General features: G+C 39.8%; 1 protein-coding gene across 1 annotated transcript in view; it reads right to left on the minus strand.

The window, feature by feature from the left end:
* SLC25A20 (solute carrier family 25 member 20) overlaps positions 1-13,008 on the minus strand; it is a 49,644-nt gene extending 36,636 nt beyond the window's left edge. The window contains exon 1 of the mRNA XM_043977031.1: positions 12,791-13,008. Within this exon, the coding sequence (XP_043832966.1) occupies positions 12,791-12,931 (141 nt within the window). The 5' untranslated portion in view covers positions 12,932-13,008. The remainder of the gene's footprint in view (positions 1-12,790) is intronic.
* Positions 13,009-25,194: the final 12,186 nt, after the last annotated feature.

A 25,194-nucleotide genomic window follows, 5' to 3' on the forward strand; every position in this document is an offset into this window, starting at 1 on the left:
AAATGGGACAACTATTCCTTAGGAACTAGAGCAAAGTAGAAAGGAAAGGATGGGTTACAACACACAGAAGTGTTGAGGTGTAGAGCAGGGAAAATGAGGAAGCTCTGGACAGCCGGCCTTCACTTTCTTGGTCAAATAGGAAGCAATATCCTCTACTGAGAAAGGGAAGAGGATCATGAGGGACTCAAGAATAGACGCCATGGAGAGGGAAATAGTCAATTATGAAAGAGTAAGAGGATTACAACCACTCTTGGTATGTGGAACAGATAACAAAACCTATTTCCCTCCTCCATAGAAGCAGAAAACTAGGAGTAGGAAATCCTGCATATACTGTGGAAGGTAGTCCTTCTTTCAAGTAAGTTTTACTTAACTTTCTAACAAGATAGCTTCCCATGGAGCAGAAGTAGTATATCAGGAAATGTCTGAGGGGGCAGCTAGGTGGTGCAATGGATAAAGCACCAGCCCTGGATTCAGGAGGACCTGAGTTCAAATCCAACCTCAAACACCTGACACTTACTGGCTGTGTGACCCTGGGCAAGTCACTTAACCCTCATTGCTCCCCACCCCCCACCCCCCAAAAAAGAAAATGTCTGTGGAATAAAAAACAAAAACCATCAATGAAAATAACATTTAGGGGCAGCTAGGTGGTGCAGTGGATAAAGCACTGGGTCTGGATTCAGGAGGACCTGAGTTCAAATCCAGCCTCAAACACTTGGCACTTACTAGCTGTGTGATCCTGGGCAAGTGACTTAACCCTCATTGCCCCACAAAAAAAGAAAAAGAAAAAGAAAAAAACATTTAAATCAAGAGACTGCCCTGTGGCAGTGATGGCCCAGTCTGAATTTATAATGACTCCAGTTGACACAGTTCTGTGCTGTCAGAGAGCTGGTACAGTCATGGGTGATGGCGAGATCTAAGTGACCATCACCTCCATAGGTAACTAAGACACAGCAAAGATGTGGAGGAGCTGAGTCTGATAAACTGAGGTGTGAAATCATCATGTGTACTGATGTTCCCAGTTATAAAGTGAAGGCAAGGGGTGAACTGATAGATAGTGAGCCAGGTATTAAAGCTGGAGAAAAGAGGGAAAATTGCCTGCAAGCTGAAATATTATGGCAAGAAGAATCTAGACAGGTGATACAGAAGAATGGAAAGGCGAAAAAGTTAATAGAATGACACTGGCAGAAGGAGGGTATAGAAATGGCAGTGGGATGGCAAGGTAAAGGTTGATTTCTTCTCCCTGTTCTGTGTATCAAGATGTATGAAAAATGGAACAGCCAACATTAGAGAAAGTTGCCAATGATATGGTATCTTCTGAAGAAGCAGCAGCTAGGTGGTATAGTGGGTAGAGTCTGGCTTCAAGTCAGGAAAACTTGAGTTTAAATGCAGACTCAGACTCTTAATAGCTATGTGACCCTAGACAAGTCATTTATTTAACCTGTTTGCCTCAGTTTCTTCATCTATAAAATAAAGGTAATAGTAACTCCTACCTTCTAGGGTTGCTGTGAGGATCAAATAAAATCACAATTGTAAAGCAATTCACACAGTTCCTGGCACATAGTAAGCACTATATAAATGTTAGATATTATTGTTAAATATTTACTAACCCCTCCCCCCTACTATGTTTCAGACACTACACTAGGTACTGGGGATACAAAGTGAAATTAATAAAACAGTTCCTGCCCTGGGGTGGGAGGGTAGGAAGTAGGGACAAAGACTTGAATGCGTTAGAAATGTGAGCTATTATCCCTCGGAGTTCCTCAAAAAGGTTACATCTTCTGGCTTCTATATTTGCACTCATGCTGTTCCTTTATTCAAGCTTTCCTACTCCCTTGTCTGTCATTCAAACAATTTCCCACCCTCTCAGGTTAAGCTCAGCCTTTGTAGAGCCTGCCAGGATCGTCCCAATGCAGAAGTGATCTCTTCATCTTCTGATTTCTTCAGACATTTTACTTTGTATCCAAATCCTTTGTTTCCAAGGCTTAGTGGAAGCTCTGGGCAGCTAGGTGGCACAGTGGATAAAGCAATGGCCCTGGATTCAGGAGGATCTGAGTTCAAATCCGACCTCAGACACTTGACACAAGCTGTGTGACCCTGAGCAAGGCATTTAACCCTCACTGCCTCACAAAAAAAAACAAAAAACAAAAAAAAGAATGGAAGCTCTAAGAAGGAAAGAGGCTTGTTTTAGTCATCTTGGCAATCACCTCAGTGCCTAGAAAGTACCTTTCCAGAAGGGTGCTGCTCAATAAATATTTGTCATATGAAACAATGACAAGACTTTAAGGCTAGCCTTAGGCAGAAGCAATGATGGGCTTACCCATTGAGACTTCAGGAACACTCTCCCCCCAAAAACCTGCTGAAACCAGAAATTAGGCAACCACACTTCATTGTTCTGGCTTAAATTCAAGGAAGCTTTATAGGACTTTAAGATGTAAAATTTCTTAGGAAAGGATGTGCAGCAATCCTTAACTCTGAATTTATTCACATGCTTTCCTAATCAAGAGCCTGAGGGAAAGGCTGAATAAATCTGATTTCAGATTTCAAAATACCCTAACCCAATCCTTGTATTTTAGCCATGTGCTTAAATCAAAGTTTGGCACTCCAGCACAGAGTATTAAGTATGAATACTAATTCAATAAAACCTGGATCTCTTTTATTCCTGAAGCAAAGGTAAGCATCGTGAAACAAAGTGGAACAGGGAGAGAATGGAGACAAGGAGACCAGTTAGGACAATAAACTACTCTGGGGGAAAAGAAATAAAGATCTGACCTAGGGAGACTCCAGTGGTAATACAAATGAAAAAATTATATAGATACAACAGAGGTAGAAATGACAGGATTTGGCAAGTCAACAGCTATATAAGAAGGCAGAAAGAAGTCAGAGATGACCAAGGCCTCAAGTCTGGAGGAGAATGGTGAAACTATCAACAGAAATAGAAAAGTTAAGAGGAAGGAGATACTTTGGGGGGGGGGGGGAGGAGACAACAAAAGATCAGCTTGGGACCAATTGAGTTTAAAGTCTAAGTGTAACAGAGATGGTATGGGGGGCGGGGGGGCAGGGAATAGCTTTTTCCAAGTGGCTGGAAAAAGAGCTATAGCTCTAAGGAAAAGTTGAAAGAAAGATATGGATTTGGGAGCCCTTCAACCTCAGTCATCCTAAACCACTCATTCTCCTCCCCCTGAAATATTTAATCACTTGCTAAATCTTATTATTTACTGTTTTATTTCTCCCTAACCTTAAAGAAATATTAAAAGGAACATTGGCATTTCAAGAGAGAACTGGGAGAAAGAACAAACAAAAATCCCCAATACTAGGGATCACAGAATGTCAGAGCTGGAAGAGATTTAGAAAATCACCTAAGGGGCAGCCAGGTGGTGCAGTGGATAAAGCACTAGCCCTGGAGTCAGGAGTATCTGAGCTCAAATCCGGCCTCAGATGCTTGACACTTACTAGCTGTGTGACCCTGGGCAAGTTATTTAACCCCAATTGTAGTACCAAAAAAAAGAGAGAGAGAGAAAGAAAAAGAAAATCATGTAGACCATCCCCATTTCTTCCCTCCCCCACTTTACAGATTAGGAAATAGAGCTATGCAAAGTCAAATCCCTTCTCCAAAATCGCACAGCTAGTAAGTAACAGATTGGAATTAAACTCAGGTCTTCAAACTCCACAGTCCAATACTAGACAAGGCTCTCATCTCCCAGCTTTTGGAAAATATCTAGTTTCCTTTAAATCTCAGCGGCATGGGCAGCTAGGTGGCGCAGTGGATAGAGCACCGGCCCTGGATTCAGGAGGACCTGAGTTCAAAACCGGCCTCAGACCCTTGACAATTACTAGCTATGTGACCCTGGGCAAGTCACTTAACCCTAACTGCCTCACCCCCCCCCCAAAAAAAATCTCAGCAGCATGTCACCTTCTTCACGAGGCCTTTCCTGATGCCTCCAGTTCTTAGGGCCTCCCAAAAGAATTATTATATATTATATATTTATTTTGTGTATGTGGTCTCCCCCAATAGAATATCAGTTCCTTGAGGTTGTTACAGTACGAGTTAATAAATGCCTGTTCGAGGGGCAGCTAGGTAGTACAGTGGATAGAGCACTGGCCTGGATTCAGGAGGACCTGAGTTCAAATCTAACCTCAGACACTTGACACTTACTAGCTGTGTGACCCTGGCCAAGTCACTTAACCACAACTGCCTCACCAAAAAAACAAACACACAAAAAAATGTCTGTTGATTAACTGATTTTGTCTTTGTATTCCTAGGACCTAGCACAGTGGCAAGAACTAAACAGGTACATCATAAATACTGATTGAGCCATCTATATGTAAACTAAAATTGAAGCCATGGGAGTAAATGAAATCACTCAAGGAGACATTGTAGCAAAGAAGAGGACCAAAGGTTCTCTTTGAAGGGAGACCCCCAAATTTGGGGGTAGGAGAAAGATAAGGTACCCAGATTAGATACAAAGAAGGAAATACCTTTCCACAGACGTAGGAAGAAAACAGTGAAAGTGAATGTAATAAGAGCTGAAGAGAGGGCATCAAGAATTAGGTGGTATATAATGCCAACTACTGCAGAGATCAAGGAAGATACTGCTAGAAAAGAGCCAATGTGGACAAGTTGTGGTATATGAATACAATGGAATACTATTGTGCTATAAGAAACGATGAGCAGGAGGAGTTCAGAGAAACCTGGAGGGTCTTGCATGGGCTGATGATGAGTGAGATGAGCAGAACTAGAAGAACATTGTACACAGTAACATCAACATTGAGTGTTGATCTACTGTGATGGACTATATTCTTCTCACCAATGCAATGGTACAGAAGAGTTCCAGGGAACTCGTGTTGGAAGAGGATCTTCAAATCCAAGAAAAAAAAAAAAAAAGAACTGCAGAGTATAGATGCTAAATGAACCATACTATTTCTTTTGTTTTTGATGCTGTTTTTTTTTTCTATTTTGAGGTTTTCCATCATTGCCCTGATTTTTTTCCTCTTATAACATGACTAATGCAGAAATAGGATTAATGTTATTATGTTTATATACATATATATAACCTATATCAGATTACCTGCTGTCTAGAGGAGGGGGGAGGGAGAAAAATCTGAAATTGTAAAGCTTGTATAAACAAAGGTTGAGAACTATCTTTACATGTAACGAAAAAAAAATACTTTATTAATTAAAAAAAAAAGGAAAAGAGCCAATGACTTTAACAATAAGGAGGCCATTGGTGACTCTGAAGGTGGCTGTGTTACTAGTGGTGGGAAGAGAAGTCAAATAACAGCAGTGAAGGGCAGGTGCTGTTAGCAAAAGTCTAACAATGAAAGGGAAGGGGAAATAGTTACAGAGCTGAGTGAATTAACTACAACAAAACAATGAAATGTTCTGATATACAATAAACTTTACAACTATAAAGCTTTTTAAAAAACTTAATGTGGGATACAATCTTCTTCTGATAGCGTCTTATGCAATTTTGCATCGAACTCTCAAAATTTTGGCACACAATATTTTACCATGAAATGACACTTTTATTCCACATGAATATTCTAAAGAACATCTTGAAAAGATACATTTTTCCAACTCTAGCCTTGATTATAGGTTTCCAAGAGGGTCTAATTAGGCAAGTTCCCAGGCAATTAAAGCCTGTTAATCTTCATCCCTTAAATATACTGCTTAGCCTTTTGTGATGTGTGCCATAACACAAGGTCACATTGTTCTATCTCTAGTTGGGAATTTCTGACCACCAGAACAATTCTGTTTCTCAGTGTACCAATATTTTACCAGAATTCATCATTCCCTCAATAACAGATCTCCTAGGAACACTAGAAATAAAAAAAAAAATTGCCCCCAACTTTTTTTGGATGGCTATTTTACAGGCCAAAGTAGATGCCCAAATCTTAGACTCATCAAGATATCTGACAATGGTTTTGGTATTATTTTGAATTAAAAATCGAGTTTTATTACGAAAAAATTACCTTTTCCCAATCCTCAGTATGCTGTTCTTTGTATTGTATTGCTCCATTTTTTTTTCATAGCAATGGTTAGCAGTTGTTTTTTGTTTTGTTTTGTGGGACAATGAGGGTTAAGTGACTTGCCCAGGGTCACACAGCTAGTAAGTGTCAAGTGTCTAAGGCCACATTTGAACTCAGGTCCTCCTGAATCCAGGGTTGGTGTTTTATCCACTGCTCTACCTAGCTGCCCCATAGCAGTTGTTTTTAACTGATCTTTTAACTATTCTTCCAACTTTAAGATGTCTAAGCCACATCATAGAAGAACCAATGACAACTCTTCCAGTTGCCAGGTATCTCTAAAGTCTTTGCTTGTTTTCTGAGAATTAGACTATTTTGTAGCAGTAGTTCGCTAGGTCTACGTGTTATTTTTCATTTTTGACCACATTTTGACCACACTTTTCTTTGAGCTTCTCTGGGACTGATGCTATTTCATTGTGGGTATGAATGATCTTTGAAATGTTTGTTTTCCCCACTCCAACAGACACTGAAGAGCTTTAAGAGCTACAACTTCTGTACATTTCCTTAGAGTTAATAATCATTCTTGAGAACCACAGGATTAAAAACATGATAAAAGATAAAAATAAAACACAAAATCCAGCATTCGATTGCTAAAGAATTCATTAGAAAAAGGGATACCAACTCAATTGTTTCATCTAGTCAAGGTCATATGTTTTGAGTCAGCTTCATATAAGCAGAAGTAAATATGCATGACCATTGCTATCACAAAATGAAACCATATCAAAATTATTGTTTGACCCAAATAATTTGCACATTTCTGTAAAACTGGAAAGGACCTCAAAGGTCATCTGGTCCAACCTTTTCATTTTACTGAAAATGAATGAGTCCTTCAAGATTAAAAAAAAAAAAAAACAGGAAGGAAGGAAGGAAGAAACAAGAGTGGAACATAAGTCCTCTGATTAGATCCGGTATTTTTTTTTCGTTGTACCAAAACTGAGGGAGAAGGGGTAGCTAGGTGGCACAGTGGATAAAGCACAGGCCCTGGATTCAGGAGGATCTGAGTTCAAATCCAGACTCAGACACTTGACACTGACTAGCTATGTGACCTTGGGCAAGTCACTTAACCCTCATTGCCCCACCCCAAAAAAAGAATGGAGGGATCTTGGCAAGTTTGCCCAGTAAGAGAAAGAAGCTAGTATATAAAGGGAGTGGTTAAGGCTACATGAGAGGGCATAATTAATGTAGTAAAGTCAAGCAATAACAGGAATAAGAGAGAAACATAGGTACATACATGTGTAAAAGACTGCTGCTTTCACAAAGAGAAAGGCCATATGAGACTGAAAGGAAGAAGACATCCAAAGGTTTAGAACAGGGATTCTTAAACCCCTTATTGGAATAATATTTTAAAATAATTAAGAGAAATGCTAAATTTTAGTTAGAAGTTAGGGGGAAGGGGGAACGGAAGGAATTTATATAGTGCTTAATACATTCCAGGCACTGTGCTAAGCATTTTACAGATGTTATCTCATGGGGCAGCTAGGCAGCACAGTGGATAGAATACTGGCCCTGAAGTCAGGAGGATCTGAGTTCAAATCCAATCTCAGACACTTGACACTTACTAGCTGTGTGACCCTGGACAAGTCACTTAACCCCGACTGCTTCACCAAAATAACAAACAAATGTTATCTCATTTGATCCTCCGGACAAGCCAAGGAGATAGGGGTTACTACTACTCCATTTTACAAGTGAAGAAACTAAGTCAAAGAGAGGTTAAGTGACTTATTCTGGGTTTCACTAACAGTAAGTGTATAAACCTCCTATCAGTACCACTTAAGGCCAGACCTGATAAAGAATAATAAAAAAGGCCACAACGTTTTATGAAATTATTCAGTAGATCCCTACACACAGGTTCTTGCTTTAAAAAGTCTGTTGAATTAAAAAAAAAAACAAATATTTACTGAACATCTGCTGCTCCAAAGACATTAAACACAAAGCGATCCAGAATTTGGTCATAGATTACAGGGCATTAGAGCTGGGATGGGGTGGTGCCATGCATAGAGCACTGGGCCTGGAGTCAGGAAGATTCATCTTCTTCAGTTCAAATCTGGTCTCAGCCACTTACTAGCTGTGTGACCCTGGGCAAGTCACTTAACCCTGTTTGCCTCATCTGTAAAATGTTGTCCAACAAAGAGTTGGACATGACTGAAATAACAGAACAACAGAACTGGGATGACCCTTTAAAATTATTTAGGACAATTCCCTTATTTCAGAGGAAATGAAATTACTTCCCCAACTTCACATAGATACTACGTATCAAGATCTAGATTTGAAGCCAATACCATATTCAACAGGGCAGCTAGGTGGCACAGTGTATATAGAATGCTGGGCCAGGAGTCAGGAAGACCTGAGTTCAAATGTGACAGCAAATACTTATTAGCCATGTGATCCTAGGCAAGTCATTTAACCCTAGTTGCCTCAGTTTCCTCATCTGTAAAATGAGCTGGAGAAAGGAATTGGCAAAACACTCCACTATCTTTGCCAAGAAAACTCCAAATAGGGTCACTGAAACGACTGAACAAGAACATACTTAATATGTCCTGACTCCACAGCCCACTATAACACAGTACCTCTAAGGTCCCTGCCCTCAAGGAGCTTAGTCTCTAACAGGAGAGAAAAGGAATTTACACCAATATGTAAAATAAAAGGTGATAAGCATCTAATCACATGTGAGCACAAAAAAGAATTTCTTTGAATTTATTTTGCACATCTTTGTCCTTTAAAGGAATGTAAACCACCTTAAGGGCAAGGATAAATAGTAGGCACTTAATAAATGTGAGTTGCTTATTCAAGGGCTTAAATGCCAGGGTAAGGAGCTACTTTTGCCTAATAAGCAAAGAAAAACCATTCAAGACTTTTAAATAGAGGAGGAATGGCTAACTGTAGAGGTCTGGATGGCTATGCTTTTGGTCTATTTGGCCTGCATGCAGGGTGCCAAGCTGAAAGATTATTAGGCACTTCCTATGGCAGAAAGGGAAAAGTGTTTCCAAAGAAGCTAGAGATGAACTCCCATGCTCAGCAATGTGAAAATATTCACCTCCTAACATGTCTTCATGCCTCTATTCTGTCTCCCTTCAATCTAGCATTTATAGGCTGCCTGACCAATTTTTCCTAGGTACTGATCTAGCCATATCACTTCTCACCCAGTAGTCTCTCCCCATCTTATCTATTCTTAACACGATGCTAGTCAAGTCCTCTGCTTTCTAGGGACTCCTCCCAATTGCTTATTGGGTAACTAAATTCAAATTTGTTAGGCTGGCATTCAGGGCCTTCCATAATCTGGATCCATCCTGTCTTTCCCAGCTGTATACATGATCCAATCAAACTAAGATCTTCTATGGTCCTTCCTCTTACCCCCTCCTTAGAATATCCTTTCTTCTTTGTTGAATTGCAACCCATCCTTTAAAGCCTAACTCAAAAGTTTCCTCCACCAGGAAACCTTCTGATCTTACTCTTCGTTTCTTTGTCCTGAGACCTCAGAAAGCACATCGTTTTGCAACTTTGGAGCCACTAACTATGCAATATTTCATAAAATAATTGTGTGTGCTTGTGTTCCAACTGTAAAGTTCATGAGGGTATGGTAATCTTCTCTAAATTTTCTATGTGATCCAGTGCCAAACACAGTGCTCCATCAGGTGTTAAAAAAGGTTTGATGATTGAATTAGCAAATTCAACAGTTTCTACCTTTGCCTTCTTTGTATCCCCAGCACTTAGCAAGGTACCTAGGCACATAGTAAATGCTTAATAAATGCTTGTGGATTTCAATTAAATTTGGTTTCCAGGGGCAGCTAAGTGGCACAGTGGATGAAGCACTAGCCCTGGATTCAGGAGAACCTGAATTCAAATCTGGCCTCAGACACTTGACACTTACTAGCTGTGTGACCTTGGGCAAGTCACTTAACCCTCACTGCCCCGCCCCCATAGATATTTCTTAGTTCATTTCTGAACAGGATTTTAGCAGCCAAGCAAAAGTAGCCTGGCAATGGGATTTGCAAGCTCTTTGAATTCAGTACTTTCTGGGCTTAGATACCTCCATTTGCTTATCTTCATCCCTCACCCTCAAAGCTACAAAACAAGATCATAGAGAAAAAGAATATAAAATAACACAAAAATGATTCAATGAAGTCAAGGTTAAAAGAAACTGTCCTCTCCTAGGCTCGGATTAACATGAAATGGAAAATTATTTCATTAGACTAAATTTTGTCTACAGGTGAGGATAAAGGAATCATTCTTAAGCTGTCTCATAAGTTTCCAATCAACAGGAGGAAGGCAGACTTTCCTGATCTAATCAAAATTGTTCACCCCCCCCACACACACACACTTAATATAATTCTGTTGTGACCTCTGTACTCACTATTCTATATCTGGGATTATGATAGTCTCTTTTCCTACACCTTGAAACCATTAACAATCACAATATTTTTAGAACAGTGGTGTTAAATAGAAACAGATCCCTGTGAGCCACATGTTGACTTAGAAAACTCCAACATTAACATTAATATTGCATTTTTAGGGGCAGCTAGGTGGTGCAGTGGATAAAGCACCGGCCCTGGAGTCAGGAGTACCTGAGTTCAAATCCGGCCTCAGACACTTAACACTTACTGTGTGACCCTGGGCAAGTCACTTAACCCCCATTGCCCTGCAATAGATAGATAGATAGATAGATAGATAGATAGATAGATAGATAGATAGATAGATAGATAGATAGATAGATAGATAGATAGATGTATATATTGCATTTTTATTTGTTTTATTAAACTTTTCCTAATTATATTTTCATCTGGTTCAGCCTACCCAGGCCTGAGTTTGATGCCTCTGTTCTAGAACACCAATATTATCAAGTGCCATTTAAATCTTTGTAAAACCTGTGACTAAGAATCACAAACTCCTAATGCTATTTCTTCCATTCATTCATTCCACAAATATTTATTATGTGCTTAAGACTATGTGCATGGTGCTATGTCAGATGCTGAGGGTGAAACAAAGTTTAGACACAATTCAATCTCCGCTTTGATGAATCTTATAGTATACTGAGAAGTAAGGTACCAGCCCAGATAACCACAATATATAATATTCTATCAAAAAGGTCTCAAAGAGGTTTGAATGGAAAGATTGTTCAAGGGAAGGAGCTCAGGGAAGGTTTCCTAGAAAAGGTAATTTTGAATTGGTCTTGAAAGGGCAGATTCAACAGATTGAGTGAGAGAAGCATTGAAGGGCATAAGGAACTGGGTGGACAATGGCAGAGAGAAAAAGCTTTGCACTTGGAAATGCATTATAGGCTAGAGCTGAAAAGGGTGGCTCCTTTAGTACACTAAGTTCATTGTTCATGGCTGATAAAGGAAATTCTCCTATCACTCTCCCCAGTGGAAAGGCAGGTGTCTTATCTTTGCCTTCAAAGGCACTCTCCCTTCCATCAAATTACACTGTCTTGGGGGCAGCTCTTGGCACAGTGGATAAAGCACCGGCCCTGGATTCAGGAGGACTTGAGTTCAAATTCGGCCTCAGACAGTTGACAGTTAATAGCTGTGTGACTCTGGGCAAGTCACTTAACCCTCATTGCCCCACCAAAAAAAAAAAAATTACATTGACTTTCTATCTCCTTAATTCCCTCTTCTTCCCACCAGACCTAATATAACACTTAGTTTTGCATATTCAAATGTTAGCTGTTGTTCAGTCCCTGTCCAACTCTTCACGACCCCATTTGGGGTTTTCTTGGCAAAGATAATGGAGTGGGTTTGCCATTTCCTTCTCCAGTTCATTTTACAGATGAGAAAATTGTGGCAAACAGGGTTAAGTGACTTTCCTAGGGTCACACAGCTATTAAGTGTCTGAGGTTTGATTTGAACTCAGGAAGATAAATCTTTCTTATCCCCTTAAAGAATAATAAATTCCATGGAGGCAGGGTCTTATCTGAACTTTGTACTCTCCGGCCCCACACTGGAGCCACCTAATTAATATTTGCTAAATGAATCCATTTCTTTGGTCTGTCCACTTACACAGCTGCAGAATACTAAGACCCAATTTCCACTGGGTTCCCACAAACTCACAGAATTCTCCCACCAGTTCTCAGAGTTGGAGGAGGCCTTGGAGCGCATCTAGTCCAATCCCCTCATTTTACCAAGAAGGAAACTGACGATTCTACACTTTAGAATCCAGCGTGTGAAGAAATAGATATAAAAAGCTCAGAGGGAAAGACGAGGGAAGAGAATCCTACTAGTCAGTAGGTGAAAGGTCTTGTCAAAGGCACATTGCCCCATCATATTCCTTATCAGATCTTCCCAAGGAAGTAAGTAGGCACAGAGGGCAAAGATTAGTATCTCGATTTTACAGGGGAGGAAACCGAGGTGGAGTCGGGAGAGAAGGGTTAAGTCCCAGGCTGACCACAGACGCCAAACAAGTCATTTCTCCTGGACTTCAGTCTCCTCATTTGTAGAAAGAGAGGACGGTGCCCCTCTTAGGCCATGCAAGGCCAGCCCACCCAAGGAGAAGAGGCCCATCTGGTCCAGGTCCTAGCCCTCGCCTTCGTCCATCCCTCTGCCCCACCCTCTCACCCCTATCTCCTTAGGGGAGCCTTGGCTCCCGTCAAGCACTGCTTCCTCTCTCCCCCACTTCGCCCCCTGCCCAGCTCCTCACCGGAAGCAGCAGCAATCCCCTCGACCACTTCCCCGACTAACTGACAGGGAGCTAGTTCGCTCGCTCCCTCCCTCCCTCCCCCAACTCCCGGGCAGTCCCCGGCGCTGGACCACGGCAGAGGAGGCCAGTTCCGCACCTTCACCGTGTCCAGCGGGTGGCCCACTAACACCACGCACACGCCGCCGAAGCCACCGGCCAGGAAGTTCTTCCAGGGGCTGATGTGACCCGTCGCCGCCGCCATCTCAATCTCATCTTCGGCTATAGTACCAGCCTCCATCTCGGCGTCTCAGCCCTCGGCTCACCCCAGCTGTAGCCGTCGACCTTTCCCCCACATTGGGGGAAGGAGGCGGGGCCTCTAACGAGGGGCATGCTGGGAAACGGGAGGCGATGCAGGCCTTGAGCCCCTAGGCGCCTAGCCTGGTCACGCCCCCGTAGCCACGCCCCCCTGCTTCGCGGGGCGCGGGGGACCTCGCTTTCCTAGCGACATGTTTGCACTTAGCTCTGCGGGGAGGGAGGTGCGAGGATTGTCATACACATTTTTTAGAGGAGGAAACTGAGACCGGGAGAGGGGCTCTGAGTAATCGAAAGCCTTGGATTTGGAGTTGGAAAACATGCTTGCTCAAGTATCGTAAGATTTATATGGAAGAGAAGCCTCTTTTTATAAATGAGGAAATAGGGTGAGGGGGGATATTTCCTTGCTCCTTGTCAAACAACCTGTAGAACGTAAGCTCCTTGAAGGCAAGGATTGGGTGTTTGCTTGTTTTGCCTTTTATATCTTAAGTGCCTGCACAAGGGAGACATTTAAATGCTTGTTAGATTGAATTAAATTGGATTGCAAGCCAGAGTTCCCATTATTGTAGGTTATCCCTTATTACTTGTAGGAGGTGGGTGTTTGTAAAAGTCAGGCTCTAGATTTACACTGACCAGGTAGCATCTCACAAATCGTTCTTGTTGGAGCTGCTAAGATTAACTCTGGATCCATCAGAATTTGACTGTTGTCTAGATCTACAGAAAAGTAAAAGGACCCTTGACTCTGAAGCAAGTACTCAGACAATTCCTCTAATTATTCAACAATTCAGCTAATACAGGTCTAAACACTAAGAATTCCAACCCATGCTAAGTAATGTCCAGAGGAATCTCCAATCCTGACTAGTAAATCCCACCTCTGCCAGGGACTTACTTATGCAGTCCTCAGACTTAATAATTACTTACTTTTATATAGGACTTTAAAATTCACAAGACAGTTTACATATATTATCTCACTTCAACCTTACCATAACCCTTTGAAGTAGGCTAAGAACAAGTTTTATTATCCCATTTTGCAGATGAGGAAACAGACTAAGAAGCTAGGAAACTTTCTCATGGACAATGTGTCAGTGTCAGAAGCCAGGGCTTTCTGACATGCTTCCCCAAGACTTAAATGACCCTGAAAAAATAAAAAATAAAAAGACTGATAGTCATTCCCATTGTAGCTCATGGGTCTAATGTAGGCCAAGGTCTGGATTTGCTCCTCCAGAGCTCCATGTTATGGTTTGTGTTCTTCCATGGAAGAATTCCCTTTCTAGGTTCAAGAACTTAAATTGTCCAGAATAATAGTTCTCAAATATCCCAATTCTAGGACCATGCACAAAGCCTTTTCAGCTTAATTTATTGTTGTTAAGTCGTTTCAGCCATGTCTTAACTCTTCATGACCTCCTTCAGCTTAATAGGGCCAAGAAGAATTGTCAGGGCCTTTGAAAACCCAGGGTCACCTCCATACTACACTGAAGTAAATGCTTCCACTTAATACAAGGGAACTCAGGGTTCATAAGATTTAGAGCTAGAAACATCTAATCTCATTTTATAGATGAGGAAACTGACTTCAAGAGGTTTTTTTTATTGGGGGTTTTTGGTGGGGCAATGAGGGTTAAGTAACTTGCCCAAGATCACAGCTACTAAGTGTCAAGTGTCTGAGGACAGATTTGAACTCAGGTCCTCTTAAATCCAGGGCTGATGGTTTATCCACTGTACCACCTAGCTGCCCGGAGATTCTCAATTCAATTTAGTAAATATATATTTTTTAAATTTAGTAACCATTTATCAAGTGCCTACTATGGAAATAATTTCAGAGATCCCAAACATGTTACTGGCAAAAAGCCTACCACTTTAATGCCAAAATTTACCTGAATAAGCAATATGTCAGCAAACCACAGAACACTTAAGATCTCGGGAGAAACAAAATGACCAATTACCCAAAGGCCAATGGAAGTGACATATAAAATAATCCAAGACATTCTCCTTCCTGATTCAAAATCTTTCTGCCCAAAGGACTTCCTCATATATCCCCTTCATATTTCACTGAAAAATGCCATTTGCCAAGAGTTCCTCTTCTTTCCTCCACCTTATTTCACATCACTCAGATGCCTTCTTCTCCAACTCTCTTCTCATATGAAGAGGTGGCCCTTCTTGTCAAGGCAAAGCCTTCTACATGCACAAGTAATCCCATTCTATCCCATCTTCTGAAGCATATTGCCCTTCAGTATTATCCCTACAGAACTATGGCCTACAGAACTTTCTCACTAAACTTCAATATCTCCCTATCTTCTGGCTGCTTTCCTGCTGTCTACAAATAATTCAATGTCTCCCTCATGTTCAAAAAGCCATCATTTGGTTCATCCAACACAATATGCCTGGCACATAGTAGGTATTTAATGAATGCTTGTTGACTTGACATTACTGAGGATATAAATGAATGATATTATGAAGAGGACCCGTCATGTAGAGAGAATAAGAGACAAAAGATAGCCAAATGTTCTACTGCTATCTCCAGATATTAAATAAGAAAATCTTCAATATATTTTATATCCTTTATGTATCATTTGTAGGAAAACAGAGCCAGTAATGAGTCAGGTTTGAAAGGCCCAGAGAAATTCTAAAATTTATCAGTGGTAGGAGGACCCACATGCATGAAATCACAGATTCACCAAAGTATCAACATAGCCCCTTTGCTAGATGCCATGGGGGGAGGGGCAAATAAAAAGATGAATAAAGCACTGTTTCTGCTCTTAAAGAGATGCTAATCTATAAATATGGAATGGATAGATCTAATTTATGTTGCTCATATTTTTGTTCAATAGATATTCAGAATAAACATTTTAACGTGTCCATCTCAGATTTAAAATTTACTAACACAATCCAACCAAATGGTTTTGTACTTGTTTTCTGCAAGGTATGACCCTTTACATTCAAAAACTGAAATAAGTTCATATATAGAGAGATGTATAGGTATGAGTGTATAGATAAGTATGTGTATATATGTATGTGTATATCTACATATGTTTGTAGATATACACATAGGGAGAGAAAAAGTGCATGCATGCATGCGTGTGTGTGTGTGTGTGTGTGTGTGTGTGTGTGTGAGGGAGAGAGGGAGAGAGGGAGAGAGAGAGAGAGAGAGTGAGAGTTTAGATTTAAAATAACAAAGCTATCCCTGTGATTCTGATAAGCCCATGTTCCATTCCCTGGCCAGCATTCCCCACTCCCTCATACTTACCCATGTCAGCCCTCTCCTTCCCCTTTCTCTTTCCTATTCAATCCTTTCCCTTCCATCATGCCCTCCCTCTGAATATATGCTAACAAAATTCTACCATAAAAAAAGCCACCTTTCCCATTGGATTTATACCAATTCATATAGATTTTTTTTTTTTTTGCGGGGCAATGGGGGTTGAGTGACTTGCCCAGGGTCACACAGCTAGTGTCAAGTGTCTGAGGCTGGATTTGAACTCGGGTACTCCTGAATCCAGGGCTGGTGCTTTATCTACTGTGCCACCTAGCTTCCCCCTCACATAGATTTTATATTTAGTCATATACATATGTATATATACAATGCCTAGCAATAGTAGATGCTTCATAAATGCTTGTTGAATTTTATTTATTTATTTATTTATTTTTGGTGAAGCAACTGGGGTTAAGTGACTTGCCTAGGGTCACACAGCTAGTAAGTGTTAAGTGTCTGAGGCCGAATTTGAACCCAGGTCCTTCTGACTCCAGGGCTGGTGTTCTAACCACTGTGCCACCTAGCTGCCCCAATTTAATTTAATTATGAGACAAAGGTGAGGAAGGAATGCCTTCTAGGAAAGTAGGATAGCCTGTATAAAGGTACAGAGATGATAGAGAAAAAACCTTGAGGGAATTGTGATACTTTGTGAGGGAATTGAATGAATCACACTGATACCATCTTCTGATTCAATTCTGGATCTGGTTCAGTTACCTTTCTATTCTAGTCCAATTTCTATCTTGTGAGAAAACTTTATTGCATTGTTTAAACCTAGCCCCTTCGTGATTGGAAAGCTGAATCACCTCTACCAGATTTAAGACTGATGCAGATTTGGAATTATGCCCAAAGGGCGATAAAAGTGTGCATACCCTTTGACCCAGCAATACCACTTTTAGGTCTTTTTCCCAAAGAAATCATGGAAAGGGGAAGGGACCCACATGTACAAAAATATTTATAGCTGCTCTTTACGTGGTAGCAAGGAATTGGAAGTTGAGGGGGTGCCCATCAATTGGGGAATGGCTGGACAAGTTGTGGTATATGAATACAATGGACTATTGTGCTGTAAGAAATGATGAGCAGGAGGAGTTCAGAGAAACCTGGAGGGTCTTATGTGAGCTGATGATGAGTGAGATGAGCAGAACCAGAAGAACATTGTACACAGTATCATCAACATTGAGTGTTGATCTACTGTGATGGTCTATATTCTTCTCACCAATGCAATGGTACAGAAGAGTTCCAGGGAACTCATGATAGAAGAGGATCTCCAAATCCAAGGGAAAAAAGAAAGAACTGTGGAGTATAGATGCTGAATGAACCATACTATTTCTTTTGTTTTTGGTGCTGTTGGTTTTTTTTCTATTTTGAGGTTTTTCATCATTGCTCTGATTTTTTCTCTTATAACAGGACTAATGCAGAAATAGGATTAATGTTATTATGTGTATAGATATATGTGTGTATAGATATATCTATATCTATATGTATAGGTATATAGATATATAGATATAACCTATATCAGATTACCTGCTGTCTAGGGAAGGGGGGAGGGAGAAAAATCTGAAATTGTAAAGCTCATATAAACAAAAGTTGAGAACTATCTTTACATGTAATGGAAAAAATAAAATACCTTATATGTAAAATAAAATAAAATTAAAAAAAAAAGACTGATGTAGGGGCAGCTAGGTGGCTCAGTGGATAGAGCACTGGTCCTGGATTCAGGAGGACCTGAGTTCAAATCCAGCCTCAGACACTTAACACTTACTAGCTGTGTGACCCTGAGCAAGTCACTTAACCCCAATTGCCTCACCAAAAAAAAAAAAAAAAAAAAGATTGATGCAGAGCATTTTCTCACAATTATACATCTCAAGCAATCCACATATCTTATCTACAAACTGGCCAGGTACTGGTCAATCAGTTATGGCTTCCTTGTTCCTTTGATTGAACAGATACTTGGGGGAAGCCACCTCTTTTTCTGATTTCAGCAAAAAGCACCTGTTCACTGTCCCTTTCCCAACTTGGAAAGTCTCTAATCTTTCCTCCAATTAGAAGTCAGATGTCCTAATCTTGTATGCTGGTTTATATCCTGCTAATTGTTTTCTTTTAATGAATAAAAATCCATCTCCCCCTGTATTCAGGGTCCAGTGCCAAGCTGAGGAGGCCTGGTCCTGATTTGTTATACAATTGGCATGCATTGTTTAATAAACATTCTCAGAAGCTCAAGCCTTTGTTTCCTCAGTCATTTCAATCAATTCACATATCACAGCTGTAGGGGCAGCTAGGTGGCACAGTGGATAGAGCACTGGCCCTGGAGTCAGGAGTACCTGAGTTCAAATCTAGCCTCAGACATTTAACACTTACTAGCTGTGTGACCCTGGGCAAGTCACTTAACCCCAATTGCCTCACTTAAAAAAAAACAACAACAGTTGTACGTAAATGAATAATAGTAATACCTAGTATTTATATATAGTGCTTTATGGTTTACAGAATTCTTTGCATAGCTTATCCCAATTATATCTAAAGGAAGTACTCAGAAGTTTGTGGGTATTTGGAGAAAAGTCAAGCATTTCTCTGAAGTTATTGTGGCTTTTTGGTATAGGATGAAGCCCTAAGATTAAGTCTTAGGTTCATGTCCTGACTTCAAAACTTAGTTACTATATGACTTTAACTTGATGCTTTTTTTAGGGAGGGGGCAGGGCAATGAGGGTTAAATGACTTGTCCAGGGTCACACAGCTAGTACGTGTCAGGTGTCTGAGGCTGAATTTGAACAGGACCAGTGCTTTATCTACTGCATCACCTAGCTGCCCCCCCTACCATATAACTTTAAGCAAATAATTTCACCACTCTGAGTCTTCCTCAATTTCCTAATCTATAAAATAGGGATAAAAATATATCAGTCACTCAAAATCTTATAAAAACAAATGTTGAAAACTGTCTTTACATGTAAGTGGAAAAAAATAAAATACTATTAAGATTGGGGAAAAAATGCGTCACAGACTCTTAATACTAGAAAGGACCTCAGATGTCATCTAATCAAACCCTCATACAAAACATTAATCCCCTCTATGGTATCAGCAACAAATGGTCATCAAATCTCAATTTGTACCTCCAGTGAGGGGGATTTCACTATTACCTAAGGTGGTGCATTGTGAGGGTATGTTAGTTCCTACCAAAAAAAAGTGGGAAAGGATATGAGAAGGGGAGGGAAGTTACTTCTATCATGATGGTTGAATGAAAGCTATACATAAGCCAGCTCCTTTTTATCTTTTCAAAATACCCAAAATAAACCAGATAGAGGATAAAATGCACCTGCCTTGAATGACTGAAGGGATGAATGATAAAACCTTTATAAAGGACCTGCTATGTTCAAAGTACTGTGATATAATCACAGGCCATACCAAGAGAAAAGCAAGGTAGTCCCTGCATTTAAGGAGCTCACATTCTAATGGGGGTCAAATCCTAACAGCAGCTTAAACCTCTGGGTGGTTTAAATTGCAAGGTAGGAGTAAAAGTCTCATGGTCCTTAGGGTGCAACAACAAGGCAGTTTTTAATGGATCTTTTAAAATGTAATTTCCATTGATAAAAACCATATCTAGGTACCTGAATACAGATGGAAGTATATTTTGTTGTTGTTAGTTCCTTTTTCTAAAGTTTTTTTGTCTGCTATGTTTTGCATGACTGCACATGTATAACTTATATTGAATTGCTTGAGTTCTTAAGGGGGTACTGGTAGGAAGGATGAGAATTTGGAACACAGTTTTAAAAATCAATGTTACAATTTGTTTTTACATCTAAGGTGGGGAAAATTCTAAACAAACAAAAAAAATAAATGACTGGGAAAAAACATATCTATAGCTGATGTTGAACTATTTGACAGTGCCAATCTGACATTGTTTAGTAACTAGAACTTTCTTTTTCAGTCTTCAGTAGCTGTAGCTACTAAGGAGTTGAGAGCTGTAGCAACTGCAGAGCTAAGTCTACACAAAAGTTTTTCCCTTAGGTAGTGGTTAAGGTGGTAGTTTGAACCACCTGAAAAATACTGCCTCCAGAGTCACTCCCAAGATACCTTGTTGCTTCAGGTACATGAGGATCAATAGTTGGAAAGCAGTGGGTGGGCAGGAATAGATATTCAGAATTAAATATGTGCATAAGCCACCAGGTAGCACTCTAAATTTTATCTGCTTCAGTCCCTTGTACACATATATACAAAACCTGCTTAGGATCTGCCAACAGATCTTTGGCTTCTAGACCAAGTCTCTTGTCTATCTCTCTGTGCTGCCAAGAACCAATTATCCTTCTTTATCTCACCTAATTCAGTCTAGGGTTTAAAATGCAAATATTATAACTTTATCAAAATGGCTCAGTCCCCATCCCATTAAGATTCTTATCTCCTTACTAACTTCAAGTGACTGGAAGAAATATGGGCACACATTATCAATTAGATTCAACTTACTGAATGGAAAAGAAAAAAATATACCATATTAAAACTTCCAAGCAACTAAAACCCTGGCAGAGCTAATGAGGTCTAAAATCCTAGCTTTCCAGTGGTCGCAGCTGTTACAGTTAAAATCTGAGCTCTTTACTTCACTTTTGCCAAAAGTAGAGATATGCCCAGAGACCACTTGTTGAGGAGGGTTAGCAGGCATTCTCCCAATGTTAAATTCTCAGAAGAGAAAATGGAGCAGTCTTACCATCTGGTAGATGACCAACCCCACCCTAGCTCCTAGACTGACAGCAGGCATTTTCTGGCTGACTGCCAGGCTATCTCTGGAGTTTAATGGTTACTAGAGGGAGGAGAGTTTTCCAACATCACCCTGTGCAACCCACATACTTAGGCTAGAGTCCCCCAGAATTTGTACTACAATCTTTTTGCTAATGTTGATCTTCTGACATTTTTCTCTGTATTTTCCTTTGGCCTTCTTTGGAAACATTATCCATACAGAGAATTTCAAAGTACCTCTTTCAGAACTTGAGAAAATTGAGAAAAAGAGAAACAAGAAAAAAAATTACTTATCTGAACAAAATATTGGAAAAACTAGGTATGACAAACCTTTAGTGATTATTAAATGAAAATTTAAAGGTTATTCTTTAATATCACATGGTACGTTAACAAAAATTCACCATGATTTATGTCAACGAACTAAAAAATGTAGAAAGGTATAAATAATAATCATGGCTCGGGAGGAAAGTGAGCTAAGTCTTCATTTGCTTCAGGTAGACACCCCTCTAATTCACTGATGGGTTGAGATTCCTCAGTCACTCAGAACCTTGTTTAGCCTGTCCTACCCAAATGGTTTACCAGGGTGTGGCCATGGCACATGCTAAAGCCTCTTGGAGTCTCAGGTGAGAGTTGAGTGAGTCAGGTAGACATGTAAGGTGGAAAGCAGCTTTCACCCCAGAGCTACTAGTCGTCCCTTAACACACACTATACCTGCCAAAAAGAAGCAGAGTCAAAATGGTGGAGAAGCCAGAAGTACAGTCCAGCTCCCCAACAAATGTTCTCCACAAAGATCTAGAAAAAAATCCAAGAAAAAAATTACAGTGAGTCATTTTTCCAGCCCAGATCTACATCGAGACTAAAAGAATAGTGAAGCTAAAAACTGGAACAGGAAGCACAGGGACAGCAAGAGATCACAGAGAATCCCTGAACTAGTGCAAGGTGTGGGAAGGGATGCCATCTGGCAGCTCTGTTGCTCATTACGAAGCTCCAGTTCACAGATACAAAGTGGACTGAGGAGGGGACCTAGGACTAACAGAGAAGAATGGGTAGAGTAGAATCTAGTTTTGTCCTGAATGAGGAACAAGTTGAGAAACAAACAATAGCTGCGTGGCTCTGACCCTAGGAGCAGAGCAAAGACTCAGTTCTGGACTTCCAGCCAAGTTTGAAGCCTACCATGGAACAACCAGTATCTAGCAGTATCAAATCTAAAACTATACTACAAAGCTATAATGATCAAAACAACTTGATAATAGGCAGCTAGGTGGCACACTGGATAGCATGACAGGCCTAGAATAAGGAAGACTTATCTTCATGAGTTCAAATCTGGCTTCAGACATTTAATAACTATATGACTCTGGGCAAGTCACTTAATTCTATTTGCCTCACTTTCCTCAGCTGTAAAATGAACCCAAAAAGAAAAAGATGAACTATTCCAGTATCTTTGCCAAGAAAACCCCAAATGGGATCATGAAGAACTGGATATGACTGAACAACAACAACAAAAAGAATAGAGAAATTGATCAGTGGAACAGATTAGACATACGATATACAAAAGCAAACAAGCATAGTAGCCTAGAGCTTGATAAACCCAAAGATGCAGCTATTGGGGTAAGAACTCATTATTTAACAAAAACTGATGGAAAAGAGTCTGGCAGAAACTAAGTCTAGACCAAAATTTCACATCATATACCAAGATAAGCTCCAAATGGATACATGATTTAGACATAAAAGGTAACATTAAACAAATTAGAGGAACATAGAAGAAAATACCTCTCAGATCTATGGATAAGGGAAGATTTCATCACCAAATAAGAGATAGAGTGTATCACAGAAGGTATAATTTGGGGGGGGGGGTAATGGGGATTAAGTGACTTACCCAGGGTTACACAGCTAGTAAGTGTCAAGTGTCTGAGGCCGAATTTGAACTCAGGTCCTCCTGAATCCAGGGCCAGTGCTCTATCCACTGAGCCACCTAGCTGCCCCCAAAGGTATAATTTTGATTACATAAAGTTTAAAAGCTTGTATACAAGCAAAAGCATCTCAGCTAAATATAAAAGAAACAGGAAATTGAGGGGAAATTATAGAAAGTTTCTCTGTGCTAATGAATATCTATTAAAACATAAAAGCGGGGCAGCTAGGTGGCGCAATGGATAGAGCACCGGCCCTGGATTCAGGAGTACCTGAGTTCAAATCCGGCCTCAGACACTTGACACTTACTAGCTGTGTGACCCTGGGCAAGTCACTTAACCCCCATTGCCCCCCAGAAAAAAAAGAAACATAAAAGCAAAAACCAAGATTAAAAGGAAAGCAGAAAACTGGGGGGAAAATTTATAGTAAGTTTCTCTGATAAAGGCCTTGTTTCTCAAATATATAGAGAATTGAGTCAAATTTATAAGACTATAAGTCATTCCTCAATAAATGGTCATGAAAGGTTATGAACAGGCAGTTTTCAGACAAAGAAAGTTCTCTATAGTCATAAAAATATTCTAGTCTAAATCACTATTGATTAGAGAAATGTAAATTAATGCAACACTGAGGTACCATCTCACACCTATCAGATTGGCTATTATGACAGAAAAGGAAAATGACAAATGTTGGACAGGATATGGGAAAACTGGGACACTAATACATTATTGGTAGAGTTGTAAACCCATCCAACCATTCTGGAGAACAATTTGGAACTATGCCCAAAGGTAATAAAACTATGCACATCTTTTGATCCAGCAATACCTCTAGTAGGTCTGTATTCCAAAGAGATCAAAAGAAGGAGGAAAGGACCTGTAGGTGCAAAAATATTTATAGCAGCTCTTATTGTGATGCAGAGAATTGGAAATTGAGGGCATGCCCATAAATTGGGGAATAGCTGAACAAGTTGTGGCAAATGATTGTGATGGAATAAGATTGTGCTATAAGAAATGACAAGCATGATGATTTCAAAAAAATTTGGAAAAACTTACATGAACTGATGAAAAGTAAAGTGAACAGAACCAGGAGAACATTGTACATAGTAATAGCAATATCGTGCTATGATCAACTATGAATAACTTAGCTCTTCTTAGCAATACAATGATCTAAGACAATTCCAAAGGACTCATAATGAAAAATACTATCAGCTTCCAGAGGAAGAACTAATGGAGTCTGAATGCAGATCAAAGCATACATTATTTTTCTTGGGTTTTTTGGTGTATGTTTTCTTTCATAGCATGACTAATATGGAAATGTGTTTTATATGACTGCACATGTATAACCTCTATCAGATTGCTTACTATCTCAGGGAATGTGGAAGAGGGAGAGGGAAGAAGAGAATTTGGAACTTATATTTTTAAAAAAATGTTAAAAATAGTTTTTACATGTAATTGGGGAAAAATAAAATATTATTAAAAATTTAAAGAATGTTAAAAAATAAAAAAATAAAAAAATTAAGAAAACAAGAAGTAAAAAAGCTAACCAATCCAATTTCAGAAAGATAAATTCAGCAGGTCATAAACAACCTGCCATTGAAAGAAGAGAGAATGACCTCGAGGTTGGTATACTACAGCCACCATAATTTGCATTGGGTAGAAAATTTTGCTTGAGTGGACTTCAAAAGAGGAAAGGTTGCTGAGTAAAGGGACCAAAATCACTAATGAATACTTTAATACATGAATACGTTAATATTAATATTAATACATTTAATACATTAATAAGTATTCATTGATTTCATTGTTGTGCGTACTCCCTTCAGGGATATTGATTATAATCTGCCCATGCCTTCCTATCTTTGCCATATTACTAATATTATATGTGGAATATATAATATTATAGAAATATTATTCATGGTCTAGAATGAAGAACTAAGGTCACATGGACTAGGTCCAGTCATTGGAGGAAAGCCCCTTCAAGATATTAATATCACTGTGTCTCACTCATTATATTCCACCTCTGAGTTTACACTGGGAAAATCACAGACTAAGCTTGTATCTCTTTCCTCAAAAGTGGGTAATACCATTATCATATCCCATATAAGCCCTCAAAATAGCAACAGATTTATTGAGTATAAGATAGGTTTTATTTTAGCCCCTGGAAAATATAAAAATGCAGAAGATTCACAGAAACTCATAAGCAAATATATGGCTTTATACAGAGCATACATAGATATTCTCTGCCCATTTCCAATCAACCACATGGAAACTCTGGGGGGCTGACATGTTTGATGCATCACTGTGAGTCCCCCAATTGGCTAATGAGCCAGAAGAGTTAATGACTCAGGGGAAGTGTTAAAAGAACAGATAGCTTCCAGATGGGGCCTT

Source organism: Dromiciops gliroides, chromosome 1, assembly GCF_019393635.1.
Source record: "Dromiciops gliroides isolate mDroGli1 chromosome 1, mDroGli1.pri, whole genome shotgun sequence".
NCBI lineage: Eukaryota > Metazoa > Chordata > Mammalia > Microbiotheria > Microbiotheriidae > Dromiciops > Dromiciops gliroides.